Source organism: Myripristis murdjan, chromosome 20, assembly GCF_902150065.1.
Source record: "Myripristis murdjan chromosome 20, fMyrMur1.1, whole genome shotgun sequence".
Taxonomy (NCBI): Eukaryota; Metazoa; Chordata; class Actinopteri; order Holocentriformes; family Holocentridae; genus Myripristis; species Myripristis murdjan.
This window is the reverse complement of record NC_043999.1, coordinates 15,994,533-16,013,957: the sequence shown is the minus strand read 5'-3', so window position 1 is coordinate 16,013,957 and position 19,425 is coordinate 15,994,533. Positions and strand designations below refer to the sequence as shown.

At 43.4% G+C, this 19,425-nt stretch overlaps 1 protein-coding gene across 1 annotated transcript in view; it reads right to left on the bottom strand.

Moving 5' to 3' along the window:
- Nucleotides 1-15,425, bottom strand: part of sema5a (sema domain, seven thrombospondin repeats (type 1 and type 1-like), transmembrane domain (TM) and short cytoplasmic domain, (semaphorin) 5A) — an 88,907-nt gene extending 73,482 nt beyond the window's left edge. The window contains exons 1-3 of the mRNA XM_030080000.1: nucleotides 15,265-15,425; nucleotides 6,003-6,102; nucleotides 3,287-3,332 (exon numbers count right to left, since the gene is read on the bottom strand). Of these exons, the coding sequence (XP_029935860.1) occupies nucleotides 3,287-3,332; nucleotides 6,003-6,102; nucleotides 15,265-15,412 (294 nt within the window). The 5' untranslated portion in view covers nucleotides 15,413-15,425. The remainder of the gene's footprint in view (nucleotides 1-3,286; nucleotides 3,333-6,002; nucleotides 6,103-15,264) is intronic.
- Nucleotides 15,426-19,425: the final 4,000 nt, after the last annotated feature.

Genomic DNA, 19,425 nt, shown 5'->3' with positions numbered 1-19,425 from the left:
CTCAATAGCAGACCAAAAAAAAAAAAAAAAAAAAAAAAGTGAGATTCACCAGTAGTTGGAGCAAGATAATTGTTCTTCATAGCTGCTGTTATTCAAACTAGGGCTTTTTGGCTCCAGCGGCCTTCAGTGGTGCTATAGATGCTCTCGCTGGCTCAACACATTACACAGTCTGCAGCCCCTCTCTCCTTTCTTTCCCCTTCAGCGTCACCAATTTGAAAGCAGACCAAGGAGAAGTGTAGCCACCTTTTTGTTCATGACAGTGTTTTCCAGATCAGTGAGGATGAGGGTAAAGGTTGACAAGGAGAGGAAGGCCACTTTAGGCTGTTGAGACACTGCAGCAAAGACTTTAAGTACCAGATATTAACTCCAATCAGGGCAATAGGAAAGGCTGACTCATGTTTCAAGGCCTCCGTCTCACCACTTCAACCCCTGATTGCCATTCACTTTGAGTAGGTTTCTTATCTCTTTGTTCAAGTCCATGTAATGTGGGAGCTTTTCTACTTAAACTATTTATGATTCTGTGAGTGTTCCACTGCCTCGTAAACAGTTCCTCAGACAAACCTTCTATCTCTTCTAAAGTGACTGAAACTCCTCTATTCTCAGGACTTTTTGAAGACCAAATCCACAGGGAAGGGAGGAGAAGGGGAGGGGCTCAAAAGACACATAGGCAATGAAAGAGGAAAAGTTCTCAAATAGCTTAACATCATCTTCTCAGACAAAGGCCTGCTCGCTCCAACTTCTGCTGTTTTTTTTTTCTTCTATTTTTCATTACTTCCAGGCAAGGAGGGCATTTACTGAGGAGATTATGATTGCTGGGCTCAGGCTCTATCGATCTCCGGGCCTGAACTCGATATGTGCAATAGAGCGAGTTAGACCAGCGGTGTTTAGCTACCACCCTGAGTGCCACTGCTCTTTAAACCTCCCAACAATGGTATGAGTGCCAGTTATTCAGAGTTCATTTTCCACCGTAAACTCTTGAGCACAACTAATCACACTGCAACCAAGGGCAGGAAAAGTGGGTGGGATTCATTTTACCCTCATGCGGCAAAGGACCTTGGTAGCTGTTTCCTCGGGTTTCATAAATGTTTCATATGGTTGTGTACACACAAAATGGAAACACATCATTGATCATATGGTAATTATATCCACCTCTATTACCTATTGGAGGCAGTGTGCGCTGTCAAAACCATACACATGCTCCCTCGTAACGCTGCCAGTCATGCAAAAACAGATCACTGCCATAGGGCATTATCTGACAGGGCGGGTGCACGGGGATGGGGTGAAGTAACACAGACACGCGTAGGTGTAGCTTTTAGCTTGTTTTCCTTCTGTAGGAAAGAAAAAAAAGCTTGTGCAACTCTTTTGAACATCAGTGAAACTGAATTTAAAAACCCCTGAACAACTAATGACTGTTTGTGTTCAAACTTTCTTTGTTCACTCTCGCGCTCTCAGCACCACATTCCCTTGTACATTTACTTGATCAATCAGTTATGCATGTAATGTGAGTTGAGCGTTAATGCCAAAGGGGAAATTCATTCAACTTTTTCATATTGAACAACAATAAGAACAACATATATAAAGCCAGCCAAGGCAGCAGCCAAATCTCTTTGCAATTAATCCCTTGTTCTATGCAAGAAGAAAAGTAGGGAGGAGGGGAGAATAAAGGGAAAGGGAGGGAGGTGAGTGGAAGAATAGCACTTATGCTCCTCCAACTGAAGCCCTAGGGCTTAAAGAGCCTCCTCCTTAACTCTGCAGCCCTGGCCCAGTCAAATGCAAAGCAGGGACTAGTCTACAGGTCAGTTTAAATTGGCATCAGGCCTTGGCAGGGATTACCAGGTCCTATTCTTTCAAGAGAAGAGGCCTTGGAAATGAGAGGTTGATTGGGCTGGTGGAATCTCCCCTCTGATTCTGCGGTGCTAGCCGAGCGAAGGATAAGATAAAGAAGGAGGGATGATTGGGAGAGCGGATGGCAGAGAATGTCTTTTAAAAGCATCTCTGTCCCAGTGAGCGACCACAAAAGACTGCCTCCCCACGGATTCTCGTCTCTCCGTGGGGGGTTTCTCTGCTTTCCCTGTGCTTGCATGCCGTCTCGCCTCTCTCTCATCCCATTGTGTGTGTAGCTCTCCACTGTCTATCAAATTCAGCCTGGATTCTTATTTTGTCTGACCATTCTTTTCTTTTTTTCCTTCCCAGATGGATTTATATCAACAGTAGTCCCTCCATTCTCCCTTTTGTTCAACCCCCTCTCGCTCTCTATCCTCCTTCAGCTCCCCCTCCTCTTCTTCTCTCCTGGTTTTTTCCAGGGTGTAAATGGCAAGCATCAAGCCTTGTCCAACCATCAAAGGAACCTGCTGCTACCACCTAGAAAGGCAGTCCAAATAAACCCTGAATGTGTCAATGTTTGCATGGTTTCTCAGTGGGTCGCAAAATGCTTAGCTCCACAGGGGGCTTGTGGGCTCACACAGTGCTCATGGGTGACAAAATGAAAACAATGAAAGCGTGCTGGAAAAAAAATGAAAGATGATGCCAAAATGTGGGAGAAGGAAGGATGAAGGAGAGATTGGGGGGGAAAAAAACAGCATAATTGCCACCCTACGGCCTATATTGCTTATTTATGCATGTTCTGTGGAAATACATGTTAGCACAAAACCAGCCATGCTTATTAAGCGTAACTTCTCAACACAAGCAGAGGCTTCTGTCAAAATTAGTGGCAGTAGTCACGCTTTAAGTTCAATTTGATTCCTTCCGTGGCAGTAGCTTCAAGCTTTTTTTTTTTTTTTTTTGACCCTGATACCTCAAGCAGAATAGAAGTTAGCAAAACAGAGGAGCGCCATCTGATGAAATTCATTGCACAAGCTGTAAATATCCCAATAATGCACTGAAAATGAACTGCAAAATATAGCAGCAGGGTATATGTCATGTGCAGTTTCAGATTTAGGCTAACACACAATATTAACACTGACTAGACTCACTTCCTATCAACAGTGTCTCCCTCCCCTCCCCCACACTATATATCAACCCAGTGCACGGAGGACCAAGCCCACTGTCACTCCACTGGATGGGAAGTTGTTGTGACATGTGAAACGCTAAGCCATTTTACTGTAACAGCTTTAAGATGCGAGTACTGGCAGCATGCGATGACTAGCGTGGGGTCTGTTGGAGGCAGCGCTGTGGAGGCTTGTGCCGGAGAAGTCTGTGTGTAATCATCGTATTCGCTGATATAGCCCCCTCCATGGGGCGAAAGTAAGAGAGAGAGTGAGACAGAGAGAGAGAGAATTAGACTCACCTGGATCAATGTCAGGTCCTCCAGACTGAGCCTGAAGAGATGATTTCTGAAAGGAAAAGAGGAGAGCATGTGAGTTGAGAATGCCATTTTCAGTAGAACAGAGTAAACCCATAAAAAGATGAGTGGGCAGAACCGCATCCCAAAGGGCAAAGCTCTGTCCAGTATTTATCTCCTCTTCACTCATTTTCCACTCTCTCACCAGCCCTTTCATCTTCAAACCCTCCCCTTCTCCTTTTTCCTGTCTTCAGAGTGTCTACAAAGGCATTTCCATCTCTTAAAAAGGAAGCATGTAGAATTAAACTGCCCAAATGGGAAGGGAGGGGGGTGAAAAGGGTTCGGACACTGACTATATTACTTAAAACGTCAGCATCAAAAATGGAATAAGGTTTCTTACCACTGACAAGAACCTGTATGAGGGTGGGAGAAAGGGAGTTGTACAAATTTAGTCGTGCCACTCCAAGGGGCCTCAGTCAGTGGAGTTAATGGTCAGGTTCAGCCACTGAACAGTCCCACATCTTTCATCCATCAGGAGGAAAAAAGGCTTGATAACCTTACACTAAAAGGTTTTCAAGCTCTCATCCTGAACCTCTGAGTGTATGAGATAAATAGAGGGAGAGAAGGAGAGAGAGAAAGAGGGAGGGAAAGACTGAAAGAAAATCTAAGCCCAGTGGTGAAACTTTACTCTAATGAGTGCCTATCCTGCTTTGCCTCAGGCCTTTCAGAGTCTCCACACACAAGTGCTTTGTAAGGCATAAACAATACTGTTTCATTGGCATTTCCAACTTTTGAAAAACATTATGTTCTAATGAATGCCCTCTCAAGAGAAATATTTTGTCTATTGACTAACAATGTTTCAGAAAGTCTTCTAAAGCTATCACACACCATTACTATGATCAGGCACAGAAAATCTGACAATTAAGACTAAGAGCAGTATTTATTGTATTTTCTTGCTTAGCGCCCACTGTACTATCAATACAGATTTTGTCCTATGGGTCAATCACAATGGGATGTGTGGGCCTTATTGCATTTCTAAGCAACAAAAGCAAAGTCACCCATGCACTGCCATCTTAAAAGTTCAGCGTGAGTAAGGCCATGATGAGTTGTTGCTACGCTGTGCGTAGTTTCACAGTCAAAACACTTTGACAAATGAAAGGTTCCATTTCAAAATGCTACCCATTTTAGGGAAATTTAGCTTATTCTCAAAACCACCACTCTGCCGGCAGAGGTTTTGCAATGAGTCATGCTTTACTCTCATATAATTTTGATCGAGTGGCTATCATTTGCTTTTTCAGACGGTTGATGCCCATATTGGAATGAAACTCATCAAATGTACCTGCACAAATATGTACACATACACACATATGCATGCACGCACACACACACACACAAACACATGCACACACACACACAGATACTGGCACAGAGATCTATCAATCTTCTGAACAGTGGCTATCAGCCAGGTCTCAGTGTGGCCACGGTCTCCCTTTTTACTGTATTGATATTTGCATTGATCCCTCTTCCCCTCCATTATCACTCATACTTCTAACCCAGACAGCAACCATCCATCCAACCACATCTCCTTTCACAGTTAGACACTCAACAGCCTTCCTGTCGGCAACCAGAATTGAATTAAATCTCGTATTTGATTTTTTGAGTGCTCTAAACACCATGCGCTGGAAACATTGGCTGTGCTGTAGCTAAAAATAAGATGGCAGGCAAATCCATTTTTAAAAAAATATGTAATAAAGGAGAGAAAAAAAGCAATCAAGGAAGTAATGATCTTTGCACCCTTTTCACATAATTCATCATAATCTGTTTAGTTCTGATAGAAAAGGTGTAAGTAAAGTTATAATATCATATAATTAATATATTGAAATGCAATCTGATCTAATTCAATAATATAATATGATAATACGCATTTAGATAATTTATTCATGTCTTAAAGTTTAGTTCCTCATCTGTCCACCCATGCAAAGCTTCCCTGATTACTTTTTTCCATCTAAGCTCCCGAGGTGCATTAGTAAATTCCCCGGGCTCACTTTGTTTCTGTTTGTTTTGTTGCTCTCCATCCTGCTGGCTCCTCTGTTATCTCCTGCTCACTTTGTACTGAGTGTGTCTTTCTATTGACATCCAAGCCATTAGGAGAAGTGCTGAACACACTTCATCAGCTACAATCGCGTACGCCCTGTCCTCACCCACATGCATGTCAGAGGAACACACACACTCACACACACACACACACACACACACACACACACACACACACACACCCACACACCCACACACACACACACATGCATATACCTTGAATGTCGACAGATATGCACATATATGTTTCCATGTTCACACACACACATGCAAAAGCAGTAGCTCACTTGTACTAAATGCACACATTCCCTCACATACTCACTGTCTCAGTAAAAGAGAAGCATGCACACACACACACACACACACACACACACATTGAGACACTTGGCTGAATTAAAGATGATGCCTTGACAAACACAATGGACTTGGAAACAAGCTGCAAAGCCATTCTTCTGTGGCATATGAGGACGTCTGCTGAGAGAGTGATCATTACACATGCAGCGCAGCAACACACACTCCGAAAGAAGGACAATGAAAGACAATAAAAGAAAGAAAGGACAAAAAGATGGAGGGAGGGAGACAAAATAAGAGCGAGAAAGAGAGACATGTTTACACAGACGCGGGTTACCTGGCTCCGACAATCAGTTCGTTCTGGCCGGGGTCAAAGGTCAGCTGTGAATAATCCACCGTGCCTTCTGCCTTGAACCTGAAGATCCACGGCTCCATCTCTGCAAACGGGACCAAAAGGACACAACAGTGGTGAGCCAATAGCGGAGCCGGATGCATAATTCCAGCATGACCAACCTCTATTGAAATATGCCATCCCTACTACTGGCTTTGTTTACATGCTGATTAACAGGATTGAAAGCTTTTTTTTTCACCCTGATATTCATTGTCTGTGCTTTTTAGATAAGAGGTGACAGAGTTGCAGTTTGTTTGCATCTGTAATGTAAGTAAACACCGGGGCCAAAATGCACTTGTGTTTTGCATTAAAATGAGCGAAGAAAGTTTAAAACACACAAAAAAAGCCCCCATCTAAAAGTCAAACTCTTGAAGAACATTTATGAATGTGCTCCACATTTAGATTGTAACAAATATAATTTGAATATCATAAAGATAAAATGTTATTCAATTGAGTTATTGAATTTTACTGAAAATACATATACAGTTATTGCTGTGAACTTTAAAATTTAAACTTTCACAGCCTTATGAGTGCACTGTGAGTCATCTGCCCTTTTGCAGTGTGAAAACAAAAGACATCTGGGCATTCACCATTAGTGCCTGTTGATTTTAGACTGACCTGCAGGAGGGGTTAAGACTGCCCAAATTAATACAAAACTCTTGAAATTTCTTTTAAAAATAACTGCCATTGACTTGGGTTTGATAAACGACTTAGTGTGTTTGTTCATTCCCAATTTTCATCTTTTATTCTTTGTTGATTTATATATGGTTAAATGGATTTGTCGAGTTGTTTTTGAGAAATGCTTTGCAAATAAAGTCTGGTATTTTTATTATCACAGCCTTGATGGAATTATTAGTCCAGGTTTCAGCTGTCATAAATTCAGGAACTTCCTGAAGTGAACAAATAAGATATTAAACACGGAACAAAAAGGCTTAGAGCCTCGCAGCGCTGATAAGGTTGCTCATTCAAAAATAATTGTGCACGGATCAAATTATCTTACATCAGAGGTTCTCAGTCTCCTTGTCTTTAAATCCCCAAAACAAAGAAAATCCTGCTTGTCGCAAGTGTGAGAGCAGAATACTGAAATTAGGAAAAAGCCCAGAGGCTGCAAAGATTCATCATTTCACAAATGGAAAGGCATTCATCACCAAAACAAACAGCACATATTAGAATATATTTTTGCTCATTTCATAAATCATCTTGCATCATCCCCAATAAAGCAGATGTCTTGTGACTCGGTGAAGGGTCCCATTCCCAATGTTGAGAAACTGTGCATTGCATCTTTGCCCTGACAAACGATGCATCCAGTTTGTTTGGTGAGATTAAAAAGAGCAAAACAAAACAACAGCAAAAAACTTCACTCAAGGGCACCGCAGCAGAGACTCTGTGCTTTCCACTGGAGACCTTCCAGCCCATTTCCTTATTCACTAATGCAGTGTAATGTTCACAATGTCTACTACACACATACTATCTGAGTGTGTGAGTGTGTGTGTGTGTTTTTGTGTACCCTGAATGCTAGGGCGAAATTGCCTCCTTTCATGAAAATGTATACTGTACATGGGTCAGGCAAGACAAATGAGATTCTGACTTTTCATGGAACTTGACCTTGTCTCCAGTATGGTATGAACACACACACGCACACACGCACACACACACACAGATGGAGAGAAATAGGGAGAGCGAGAGAGAGCGAGAAAAAATTCCCAGACAGACGAAGACATCTTATCCACAACATGCCTGTCATCATGGCGCCCAAACCATTAACCCCTGACCAATCAAATCAAAGGTCCTGGGCGGTTGCCATGGGATGAGGATGGCCTGTCTACTGCCTGGTTACCTGATAGGGTGAGTGGAAGGTGGTCACCCAGTCGTTAAAGTGACGCATGTTCTCCATCGCTCAGCACATACGTGCTCTCTAGTCACAATAACCCATCACTGCTCTACAAACAGATTGGATTACACCTCAAAATGCCCCTTTCACGGCGCAGCACATGTGGGGCGGTTCCTCCTGATATGTGATTTTTTTTTTTGGAAAGAAGTGCCACCGCTCTGGCTGTAGACTGAGTTATATAATTCCTGTTGCTGCAATTTAAAATCAATTATCGCTGCACGGTTTATGAAATATACCCAGTTTCAGAAGGATGTTTTTTAATTTACAAGGGAGCTTTCCAGAGGGAGCAGAACTGAGGAAGAGGACAGCTGAATATCCTCCTCGAAAACACTTTATCTGCTTCTCCAGGCACACCTGTCAGACATCTCAAATGAAAGCACACTCTCCCTTGACTGCATCAAAAGCAAGCATGTTGGGTTTCACTGACAAATGTGGGATTTCTGAATGATTCAAAAAGGAAGCAGTAGACAAACAGAGCAAGGAAGTAGGAGCTTCCAAAGCACCTCTCCCTCCTCCAGCTCACGTAGAGGGACCAAACTCATGCTATAACACAGCAATGCCATCCGCCACGAGACACCACCGCTGTTTACAAAGACATTTTCCCCCCAGCTCTCCTTCAACTCTCCAGTGGAGCTCGTGAGTAGAAGCGAACTACGAGAGGCTAAGAAAAAACATCCAGCATCCAACTTGAAGTTTCCCGAAGCTAATACATTTTCATTAGCCTCGGTGAAATAAACATCTGGGAGATCACGACCAACTTCACCCCAAAGGTTCATTTTGCTTAATGGCTGCTGCTCTCCTTAGTCTGCAGGGAGAGGCAAAGTTTTGGATGTGCCACTCCTTTGGCTGCACTAGACTTGTTTTTCACGCCATCGAGAGGATCCTTGGCATACAAATGTGGTAGTGACATCCCCCAGGGGAAGACGGCGCTTGACGAACCCAGCTTCTCCCCATAAATCTCCCTGACTCAACAGGGGAGGCTCGCTAACGGGGTGATGGAGTGAGTGTGTGTGTGTGTGTGTGTGTGTGTGTGTGAGAGAGAGAGAGAGAGAGAGAGAGGATGTTTGTTGGGGTGTGCAGAGGGGGCAAAAGGTTCTAATTGAACACAACAGCACCCACAGGATTTATGGCCTTTTGCGATGAGGCCAAGGACCATTCATAAACATTCATAACCAGTGTGGATGGGCCCTCCCAAGGCGCTGGAGCTAAAATGAGAAGCAGCCCAGGGTCAGAAGCACAGTTTGGTAGTGGCGTGAATCTTTGGCTTCGATTTACCATTCTCCTGTTGCTGATTCAATTTGAGAATAATTTTCTTTTTCTATTTTGGACTGATTCAATTTGGTTCGCACTTGTAAACATCAATTTGAATCAGTGATTCAATTCAATCACAGCAATTTTAGCCCAAATTTTATTGCCATTAATAAACAGGTGCAATAATGCAAGACTATATTTTTTCTTCTGAGATGTGAAAAAAAAAAAAAAAAAAATCAGACAGAATTACTTACTCCATTGGAAAAAAAAAATATTGACAATAAAGTTGCCTGGTTGCCTGTTACATCACCATAACATTAGGTCTTCTTTTAAGAATTCTGAATGAACAGCATTTCATATCAGTCCAGGGATAAGTCAGACTCATACTATTTATTTATTTCCTCAGATCAATAAACAGAATTTATCACCAATATGGCAATGTAATGAATGAATCATTCCCCTACAGTTTGCTATAAGAACTGAGACCTGCAAAACTGTAGCACTCCAAGGCAAAGCTGTTGACTTTAAGGAGAGAGTCGAACTGTTCCACCTTGTGATGTTTATTTGGGTTTTTTAGTGGATAGTGGTAACTAATTTTAGGAGCTTCCGAAGATGAGTTTTTAATACCGTACAGCTTCAAATTATCCGTATCATCACCCCCTGGAAAAAGGAAGCAGTACGACTACTCTAATTATAACTATCTAGTAAAAACTAAAAAAAAAAAAAATGATGCTGCCCCATCCCCCACCTCACTTCCTAGACTTCAGGTCTTTGCTTTGCGTATTACACGGGTTCATATCAGCTGTGCTTTAAATGCATGTGTGATAATGTAATCGCATCACAGCCATGCTTGTACTGCAGCCGCCTGGATCAGGGGATTGGCTGCTGATGAGACGGAGGCGTACTCACTCAGACACACACACACACACACACACACACACACATACACACACACACACACACAAACATACAGATTGGGATGAAAACCCAGGGAGCAGAGCCAGGGCCCTGAGCCAAACCCGCACACCAACTTCCCGCACGCACCCACACACACACACACCCCTCTTCCTCTTGCATCTCATCCCCTTAACCCCTGTCTCCCTCCTCCTCAAAATAGAACACCCCATCACTCACTTCCCGTTTGTTATTCCCAGTTCTGACACGCAGCAGTTGACACAAAGACAAAATGACAGGATATATAAATATTTACACCCAGCATCAGAGGCCACGCCAGTCTTCAATCTGCCATGCTCAAACTTACCGCTATCCACTACTGCAACAATGGCAACATGTGGAACCAATTGTGAAACATGAATGGTTTTTCTGTGAGTGGTGTAAATAGGGGGTGGCAGCGGGCATTCGCATAAATGAAGAGCCAATTCACTCTAAATGCAGCCCTGTGGTAATGGCCAGGAGAAGAATGGCAGCTATTTGGTCAGGTTGATGTGAGGAAGTGATTTGGCCGAGGCAGTTGAAAAACAAACACCTGCTCAATTCGAGAACACGTAATATAAAGGCGAGGTCGGTTAAGACCTTGCCGCACAGTTCCGCGCAGAAAGGTTTTTCCCTATTATGTTATTTCAAGCAACAAAAACAAGCACATTTTACAGCTAAAAGTCTTACGAGTCAAATTACAGTGGCTGTGCTGCGGCCCCAAGGCAGCGAGTGAATCATGCAAAACAAACCGCTGTGAAGCCACAAATAAGTGTGCAATAAAATATTTAAATCTAATGTGCACTTAGCAGCAAAGTCGGCTGGGGGTAGAGGTAGAGGAAGAGAGACAACCGTTTAACAAGATGACCAAATCTCTTCAGGCCACTTGGAAAAGGGATTCAATTACGTGCTTAGGGAAAACACATGCGGGGCTTTTATTGTGGGGGGCAAATGAAAGACATATAAATCCCAAAGTATGGGCAGGAACATCTCCATTTCGTCGCCCGTCTGCCATCCATTATAGTAAAACATGGCTAGAGCATGGCTGACCTTGAGCGTAAATAGAACTGAGCCAGTGTTTTGGCATGATCCAATGGCGATGGAGGGCAGTAAATTAGAAACAAAATCAGCCCCAAATGACCAATTAAACAGCCCGCAATAGTACATGTAAACAGCTGCATTTATGAATGCTATGTGGCCATTTGTTTATTTTCATGCCTTGGCTCTCCCCTCTTTAACGATGTGTTAGCCGTTCAGGGATGATAAAAGCCGAGCTGGGTCTGTGGCTGTAAAACAACTCTGCTTAGTTCCCCTCCTCAGAGACGTGGCCCTCAGTCTGGCCTGTGAAGACGTTGTTTACACCACGGTTTATAACCTTTAAAAAACTTCAAGCCTACACCCAGGAACACTTGTTAAATACAACACTTTATTAATACAGTATATCTCTGGGGCTTTGGGCTGCAATAACTGTACAAGTGTGGTGTCAGGACTTTGGCCAACGCTGTTCTCTTCCAGATATGAGGATTAAAATGTTTTAACAACCTTCCTAGGACTTTGCTCAAAAAGTTTGACAATGAGATCTCTAGCTGGAAATTCAATTAGTTGTATACACTTACATAGAACCGCTGCCGGAGCTATATTAACACTCCTATTTTCATGAAACTATGGCAAGTGTACCTTTCGGGTCAACATTTGAACATCGCTGCTGAACTGTGCTGAACTGTGCAGTGTACTTTCTTTCTGAAACCATACATTTCTAAAAACCGCCATACAAAGCAGAAAGAGGTCTTTAGAACACAGCACCACAGTAGCAGTTCTGTCAGCCAAGTGTTGTGCCAAGTCAGAAAACCGCCATCCCCGGTGGGGTCAAAGCCATGCAAGACACACCCGTCCACAGTCAGGCCACAATCACAAAGGGAGAAAGTAACGCTGTGTGTCACTGGAACACACTCACTCAAGCCTTGACCCCGGCTTCCCACGGTAGGTCACGACCAGTGCTCAGGCTCTTTTTTTAACTGCTATTTAGACAGACAAGTTAAGGGAAATCGTTTTTTTTTTTTTTTTTCCATCTACAGAGGACACGTAGCAAAAGAACGGAAGGTTTACACACATTCACATACTCACACTTGGGAACTGTCCATTACTAGACTAATACACAGCAAGAAAAAAACACATCTTAACAAATCATTGATTCAAATGTTACAAATGTTGCTTTTTCTTAAAACTAACAAACAAACAAAAATCTGTTACACTTGCTTCAGGAATGTTGCAAAAAAGGGCAGAATGAAGAGGATCAACAAGTATTAAGAAAAGGACACCATGTGAGAAAATTCTAGAAATACGTTGACTAGCATTGGAAGCAAGTGGGATTATGTTATTTCACTTGTTTTAAGAAAAACAAGATGTTAAGACTGAATATGAGACTGAATGATTCGTCAAGATGGAGGTTGTTTGCTGTCTATGCTTCTATGGATGGAAACGTTTCAAATGAGTAGCGAAATACATTAAAGATTACGCAGAAATCCCAGCTGTCTTACTACTTGTCAATATGGAGATTTTTTGCAGTGTAAAGTCTTGTAGTATTTGCTGCTAGGAGGGGCAGCTGGAGGTTCAGTGCCACTGTGGTAGGCGCTGAGGGAAGGGAGGGCGTCACTCTTTCACTTCCCTCCTGCTGATTTTCCCCTGCTGGCCATTCAAAACAGCAACATTCTGCTCACAAGTCTGTTTCTCGACCCTTTTACCTCACACTGAAGAATTCAAGCTGGCTTCCTCAGCCTCTGGCCAGGAGCGACGGAAAAGACCAAGAAGACCTTGGAAATAACACAAAGTGCACATGGGCTATAGGGCTCAGGCCGACGCTCTAAATGCATGTCCAACTGGATAGGGTTAGGCTGAACAGAGGACTGTGGCTTGCCCATGAGAACAGTTTGATCCACAGGGGTATATTTAATGTGTTTGTAGTCCTCCCAGCTCAGCTGAAGAGGATCCATGGCTGCCTCGTACATTCTTGACAACCAGGGATTACACTACAGTGCACGGAGCACGATGACTCACAAAGGGGAGCGATAATAGGTTTAACGAAAGGTTTCTCTCTCTCACACACAGCCTGTTTGTGCGTGTTTGTGTGTGTATGCATATTCTGTAATGACTCATGGCTTTTTGTGTTTACTGCAAAAAAAGCCAGGGCTATAATTTGACAGACTCTCAAAAGGCTTTGTGTTCTGTGTAACCCTGAACAATGAACCACGGGAAGCTTGCCATCAGGCCATGACAGGAAACTTATTAAAAACCTGAGCTAAAATACAACTGTATAGCAAAGATGAATGGACATCTTCATGAGAGCATGGAAATGAGCAATAACTGTCAGTAAAGCTAAAGTTTCCTGCATGGGATGAAAATGAATCACTACAGCAGTGATGCACGGGGGAACGTTTTGGGCAACTAAAATGGGCGACACTCAACACGAGAAGTCCATTCATTGCGTATAGGGCTCAATGACCGGGGGAAAGCTGATGTGTGGACAGTATGCAAACACAGCTGAACCTTTTGGGGTCAACAGCCATCAACAGCAATCCCACTGCCATGCTTCCTTGTTTCCCCAGCAGTATTTTAATACCTGTCATCACTTCTGCCTGGCAAGAATAAAGCAAAGGTCAGTGTAATGCTAGCAATTTTTGAATATTTTTCTTTGCAGCTTAAAAGTGGTTTGATATCATGTCAGCAAATAAAGACATCCACAATAAATCCAAACATATTCAGTTGAGCGGTCAGTGTCAGTTTTGGGCCTAGTTTGAAGCTGTAATTTAGCATCCCAATGTGTTTTTACTGCTCGTTTGGCAAGGCGTTGGAACCAAAAGATTCACTTCAGTGGTCCACTGCCTTCCCAAAAAAACAAACGGTCTCGGTGTATCAATGTCCTTAATAATAGAGCAACCAAACGCTGACTACAAATGATTTACTGTGTGTTTTTCACATTTTGCAGCACAGCATCGACCACTGGGGAAGCTGCAGAGAAACACTCCTCTGCTAACCTGCAGTTGAAAACCAGTTGCATCATAACAGCAGCTTGTCCAAATCAAAGAGAGTGTCATAAAACACAGACACAGCGAGGGCCCCTGAGCTCCACTCTCTTTGCTTTCTCCTCTTCCATACAGTGCGCGTTAGTGAACCATGTCTGATTGCTAACTGAAATGTCGACTCACTTTATTAATGCTTCTATTTTTCAACTGCAGCATTACACCACTGGTGCTTAATGGGCCATTCTGGTACATTAGGGAGCGCAAACGCGTTGACCTCGGCTGACCCGCGAGCTGGCGTGTGATCCCCTTGCATAGAGCGCGCGGAGGGGAGAGCACATCGTGTTAGCTAAGCAGTTAGTCATCATCACTACAAACACTAGGCTCAGAGGGAGGAGCCGTACTTCAGCTAACAATGACGAACCAAAGACCAAAGAGAGATAGAGGAAGAGGCAAAGGGAAAGAGACAGCGCTAGTGTTTGTATCAGGGGTTTATGTAGCATGATAGTACGGGTTAACACGGGTGTTTGCATGTGAGCCTGTGTGGGTGTTTGTGTATGTGCAGTGACCTTGGTCTTACAGTCAATTATACCCTAGACAGAATACTATGTGATTATCTGACTGGGACTCCGCCGGACTGAAAACGGCTCGATGGCATTTTGCTGCTTCGTGGTGGGTATAAAGAAGTGCATTGATTTTTATTGATATTTTCTTTCGGCAAAGTTTTGCAGCGTTACGTTACAGTTCAGCTGCTCCATAACAATGTGAAACAAAGGCGAAGGACAATGAAATCTGACTGCAGGATAGAGTGGACAAAGCGGAACCGTGTAGCGTACTGCAGGTGTGGGGGGGAAGATTTGGGGTTGTGTGTGAGAGCAAGGATAACAATGAGAGAGAGAAAGGAATAAAATGGGAATGAGATAGCATGTCAGACTGCTATTAGTCATGCTAATTGAATATATATAACATTCTGACAAGGAGGAAGTATCATAAAAGTAATAAAATTAAAGTTCAATTCCCCCATGGAATGAGAGTGTCGGTCTGCAGCGTAATTGATGGGCTAACCGTTGTGTGTGGGTGTGTATTCATGTGTGTGTTGTGTGAAGGTATCACCCACCTGAGTGTGGGACAAGCGGGTGCTCCGCCCTGTGGCAGGGGGATTCGGGCAGCAGCACCGGCCCTCTCCTGCTGGCCACCCCTCCAGGCCGCAGGACCAGCATGCACTGCAGCAGCAGCAGTGCATGCTGGGTAACGGGGCGTCCCATGGGGGCCTGGGGTCGGCTTACTTCTCCTCAGGCCTCAGGGGCCAAGAGCATCAGAGAAACACACCTGCAAGAAAAGAGAGAAAGAATGAGAGACACAAAGCTAAAGAGACAGATTTGGGTTTACACAAAGTTTGATCTCACGTTTGATTTAATCCAAGCTCCGAAAAGCTTGCTACAGCATAACACCTCTATATTGCAGCAATCACCGAGACTTCACTCAGGGAGATGAAAAGCGGCAAAAATAAATCCTTACAGCACAAGAAAGAGTGAGAGAGGTGCAAAGAGAGTGTGACAAAATAGAGGGAAAGTGCAGGGAGTTTTGCTGAGCCAAAGCAGCTGCTGTGTTCCTCACAGGCTCACAGAGACCTCACAGCTCTCACCTCTGACACCGAGCGCATGAATCCGACACGGTTCTGCATTCCCTTTCACACCTACTGTACGCGTGTGTTCTGTGTTGTGTGTGTGTATGTGTGTGCTCATGTCTTTGTTCCCACTGCGGAGGAGCTTTGCTGTGTCTGAGGGGAGAGGGCAGAAATGGTGGGAAGGCCTCACAGGAAACGGGTAGATATGTGCGGTGTGTGTTTGTGTATTCGTGTGTGTGCATGTTCAAGTGTCTGTTACTGGGCAAGTGTGTGAGATCTATGTATAGTGCATGGTACTCCTCATGGGGTCCATTAAAACCTAAAACTGCTGTAAATCCAGAAACTCACTTATGACCCTCCCGTCAAATAACCCTTACGGCAGATTCATGCTTCTCAGCAAAGTCACTGGGGGGAACAAAAATAATGCACTTTGTGCAACTCAACTTATTTTCTTTGTAGGTTTGTAACAGTGTGGGGTCAACGGTTCATGTTTTCTTTCTGCGTAAAATGAATTCAGCAATCTACATCAAACACATCACGCATTTTTAATACCCATAATACTTCAAAATGCAGCAGAAGAATAAGTTTCGCTTTCTTGATCATTAAAATTATCAGCAACTAAAAGCAAGGAGAGCAAGGTTAAAGTGATTGCCCCTTATAATATTCATCAAATTGTGTAGTAGGAAAAGTGAGTACATGTCACACTGATTTCAGAAGCAAATGTCCTTGATGATGTTGCCCTTTTCACAAACTATGAAAAATGGGAGCGTATCTATGTTCGCAAGGACCTATGTTTCCAGCATCCTATGTCCCCAAGGTTCTATGTTCCCAGTGTCCTATGTTTCTAGTGTCCTATGTTCCCAGTATCCTATGACCCAAAGTCTTATATTCCCAAGGTCCTCTATTTCCAGGGAACATGTTCCCAGCGTCCTATGTTCCTAAGGTCCTATGTTCCCAGCATCCTATGCCCCAATGCCCTGTGTTTACAGCGTCCTATGACCGAAAGTCTTATGTTCCCAATGTCCTATGTTCCCAGGGGCCTATGTTCCCCAGTTCAATATTCTGTTAACATGAATTATATCTAACCCTTTAATTTACCCTTACCCACATAGGACCCTGGGAACTTAGGACCCTTAGTCATGTTCCTTTTATGTGCCATTATATAACTTAATGCAATCTTATGATCTGACACAAATTATCATTTTTATCCCAAGCATCCCAAGTCCTCAGCATGATAGACTTTCACTTTCCAACACCATTCGCAAAATGCCCACAATCCTCTGTTCTTAAAGATGACAGGAGACGTTCTCAGAAGTTCAAAAATCAAGCAAAGATGCGGAGAATTGCATTTGATTTAAAGGTCAGATCACTGGCTTGGTCAGATATCCAGATGAGTAATGACATGGTATCTGATGTGTCTGAGCAACCTTTGTGGTGTGTATTTTTTCGAAAATGGGCTACAAACAAGGCTGCAAATCTTAAAACAATCTATTCTCAAGGGCCAATGAAAGCTTTAATTCAGAGTGGATTTTTTTTTCCTCATGCCACATCATGCCTTATTGACTGCATCTGAACCCAAGTATTGCCTGGCATATTTTTTCAAAAACTGCTGGCTAATTGGCGATGATGTTCCCAGTGTCTTATTCTATTGTGAGTTGAGAGATTGAAGGCCCTGAGTTCACACTCCCATGACAGCAACCATCTGTCCTGCTGAAGTGTCATTTTTGCAAGAAACTGAATCTTGGACCAGCTTTAGGGCTTCTGTTCTGTAGCTGTGGGGCCAAATGAGATTTTCCACATGGGAATCAATAAAACATCATCATTAGCCTACTTTTTATTATGTGTGAATTAGGCATTTCCACTGTTGTCTAGTCAGTGAAAAAACTGAGAACAGAATGACCCTTCCTCCGTAACAGACTTCAGTAGGCGTTAATGGTGGGTGCAAAGTGGCAAATCAGCGAAAAACAATGTGTATTTTTTTGTGGGAGGGCAAAAACAGTAAGGAAAAATTCTGCACACCACAACAACACGAAAAAGATGATAAATTGAAGTGCTCCGCAAAAAGTGGTGAACATTCCTTCTCCTCAGACGAACCGCTTCTCCAGTCCTCTCTGAAGTCTGAATCCCCCTTTAGTCCTGGCATCATCAGACAGGGAAATCTGCTGCGGGGAGAAAGCTGGGAGCCACTCCGAGATGGAATGTGAGGCACCTCGTCTCTTCCTCTCATTCAAATGAAAACCTTAACGCTGAGTTTGGTGGTTTTATTTCATTTTCCCCTTGAATTGAAAGTTTACTTAGTCCTTTATGTGCATGAACAAGTTTCATGACCTTGGGGCGCATGAAATCCATTCGGAGTCCATTGTGTAAATGCACAGGCAGGGGGATACGAGGTTTTTGTTCGCCCACAGAGGAAATGCAAAACACCTGTCATCCATAGGAAGGAAAGCAAGCGACAGCCAAGACCGGGTGCCTGTCTCTGTTCCTTTTCTCTTTGGTCTTGACTGTTTTCACCTCAGATTCTCTGCTCTTTCACAGTTTCTCTTTAGTCAAGCTGTCGGTTTACCTGTCACTTATCTTTGTCTGCTAGTTTTCATGGCAGTACTTAAGTTCTTTTTTTTTTTTTTTTTTTTTTTTTACTCCGATAGGTTGTTTTACCTGCTGTGGCTGAAGGCAAGCAAGTCATTTCCCCTTGGTTGTTTCCTTACTAGGACCTTCTGCTTGTCATTTTTCATAAGTCTTATAAGGCTTTACGTCTGCATTCACTTAGCGGAAATATTTCTTCATCAGCTTCTGCAGAGGTCAGCTTGTCACAAGGAATAAATGTGTCGACAGGATATTGATTGCTTTGCATGGAAATTGAGCAGTTGCATGGGCTGTAGTTGTGTGTCGATGCTTTTGTGCTTGGGTTTGTGTGTCAGTGTGTGTGTGTGTGTCTGTGTGTGTGTGTGTGTGTGTGTGTCTGTGTGGTCAGATATCTGATAGGGCAGTGCTATTCTGTCAAACATATTTCTGTGTGCATGCCACAGACCCCAGTCTCCACCACGCATGCATATACACACGACACCCGTACCATACACACACACACACACACACACACACACACAAACACACACACAAATACACAGAGGATTGGCTGACAGGAGCAGGAGCCAAGGCCGACGAGTTGAGCGCTCTCTGTTGACCTTGCTCCCTCTGTTACAGCCCTGTAGTTGACCTCCTGTCAGTCCTAATGTGCATGTATGCACACACACACACACACACACACACACACACACACACACACACACTGACGAGCAAAGCACTACCATCTTTCTCTCATTGCACCATCTCTGCCTCCCACTAGGACCTCCAAAGTCGTCTGCAGGATGACAGCTACGGCTCCAGCCACATTTTAATGCCAACACCGTATTTCCAGTCGATGGTGATGGCTAATGAAGGGTCTACATCTTTAAATGATGTCCAATTATTTTCCAGTTATTAAAGCATTTGCAATGAAAGCAAGACATATTTGCCATACTGTAGTAACCGTGTTCTGCATTTATTTTACAGCCTAAAGGCATTTAGATTAAACTATGAACTGAAAGTGCAAGTGTTGTGATAAAGCATGAGAATTAAAACTGACACTACATTAGGTTTTAGAAATCTTGCTTT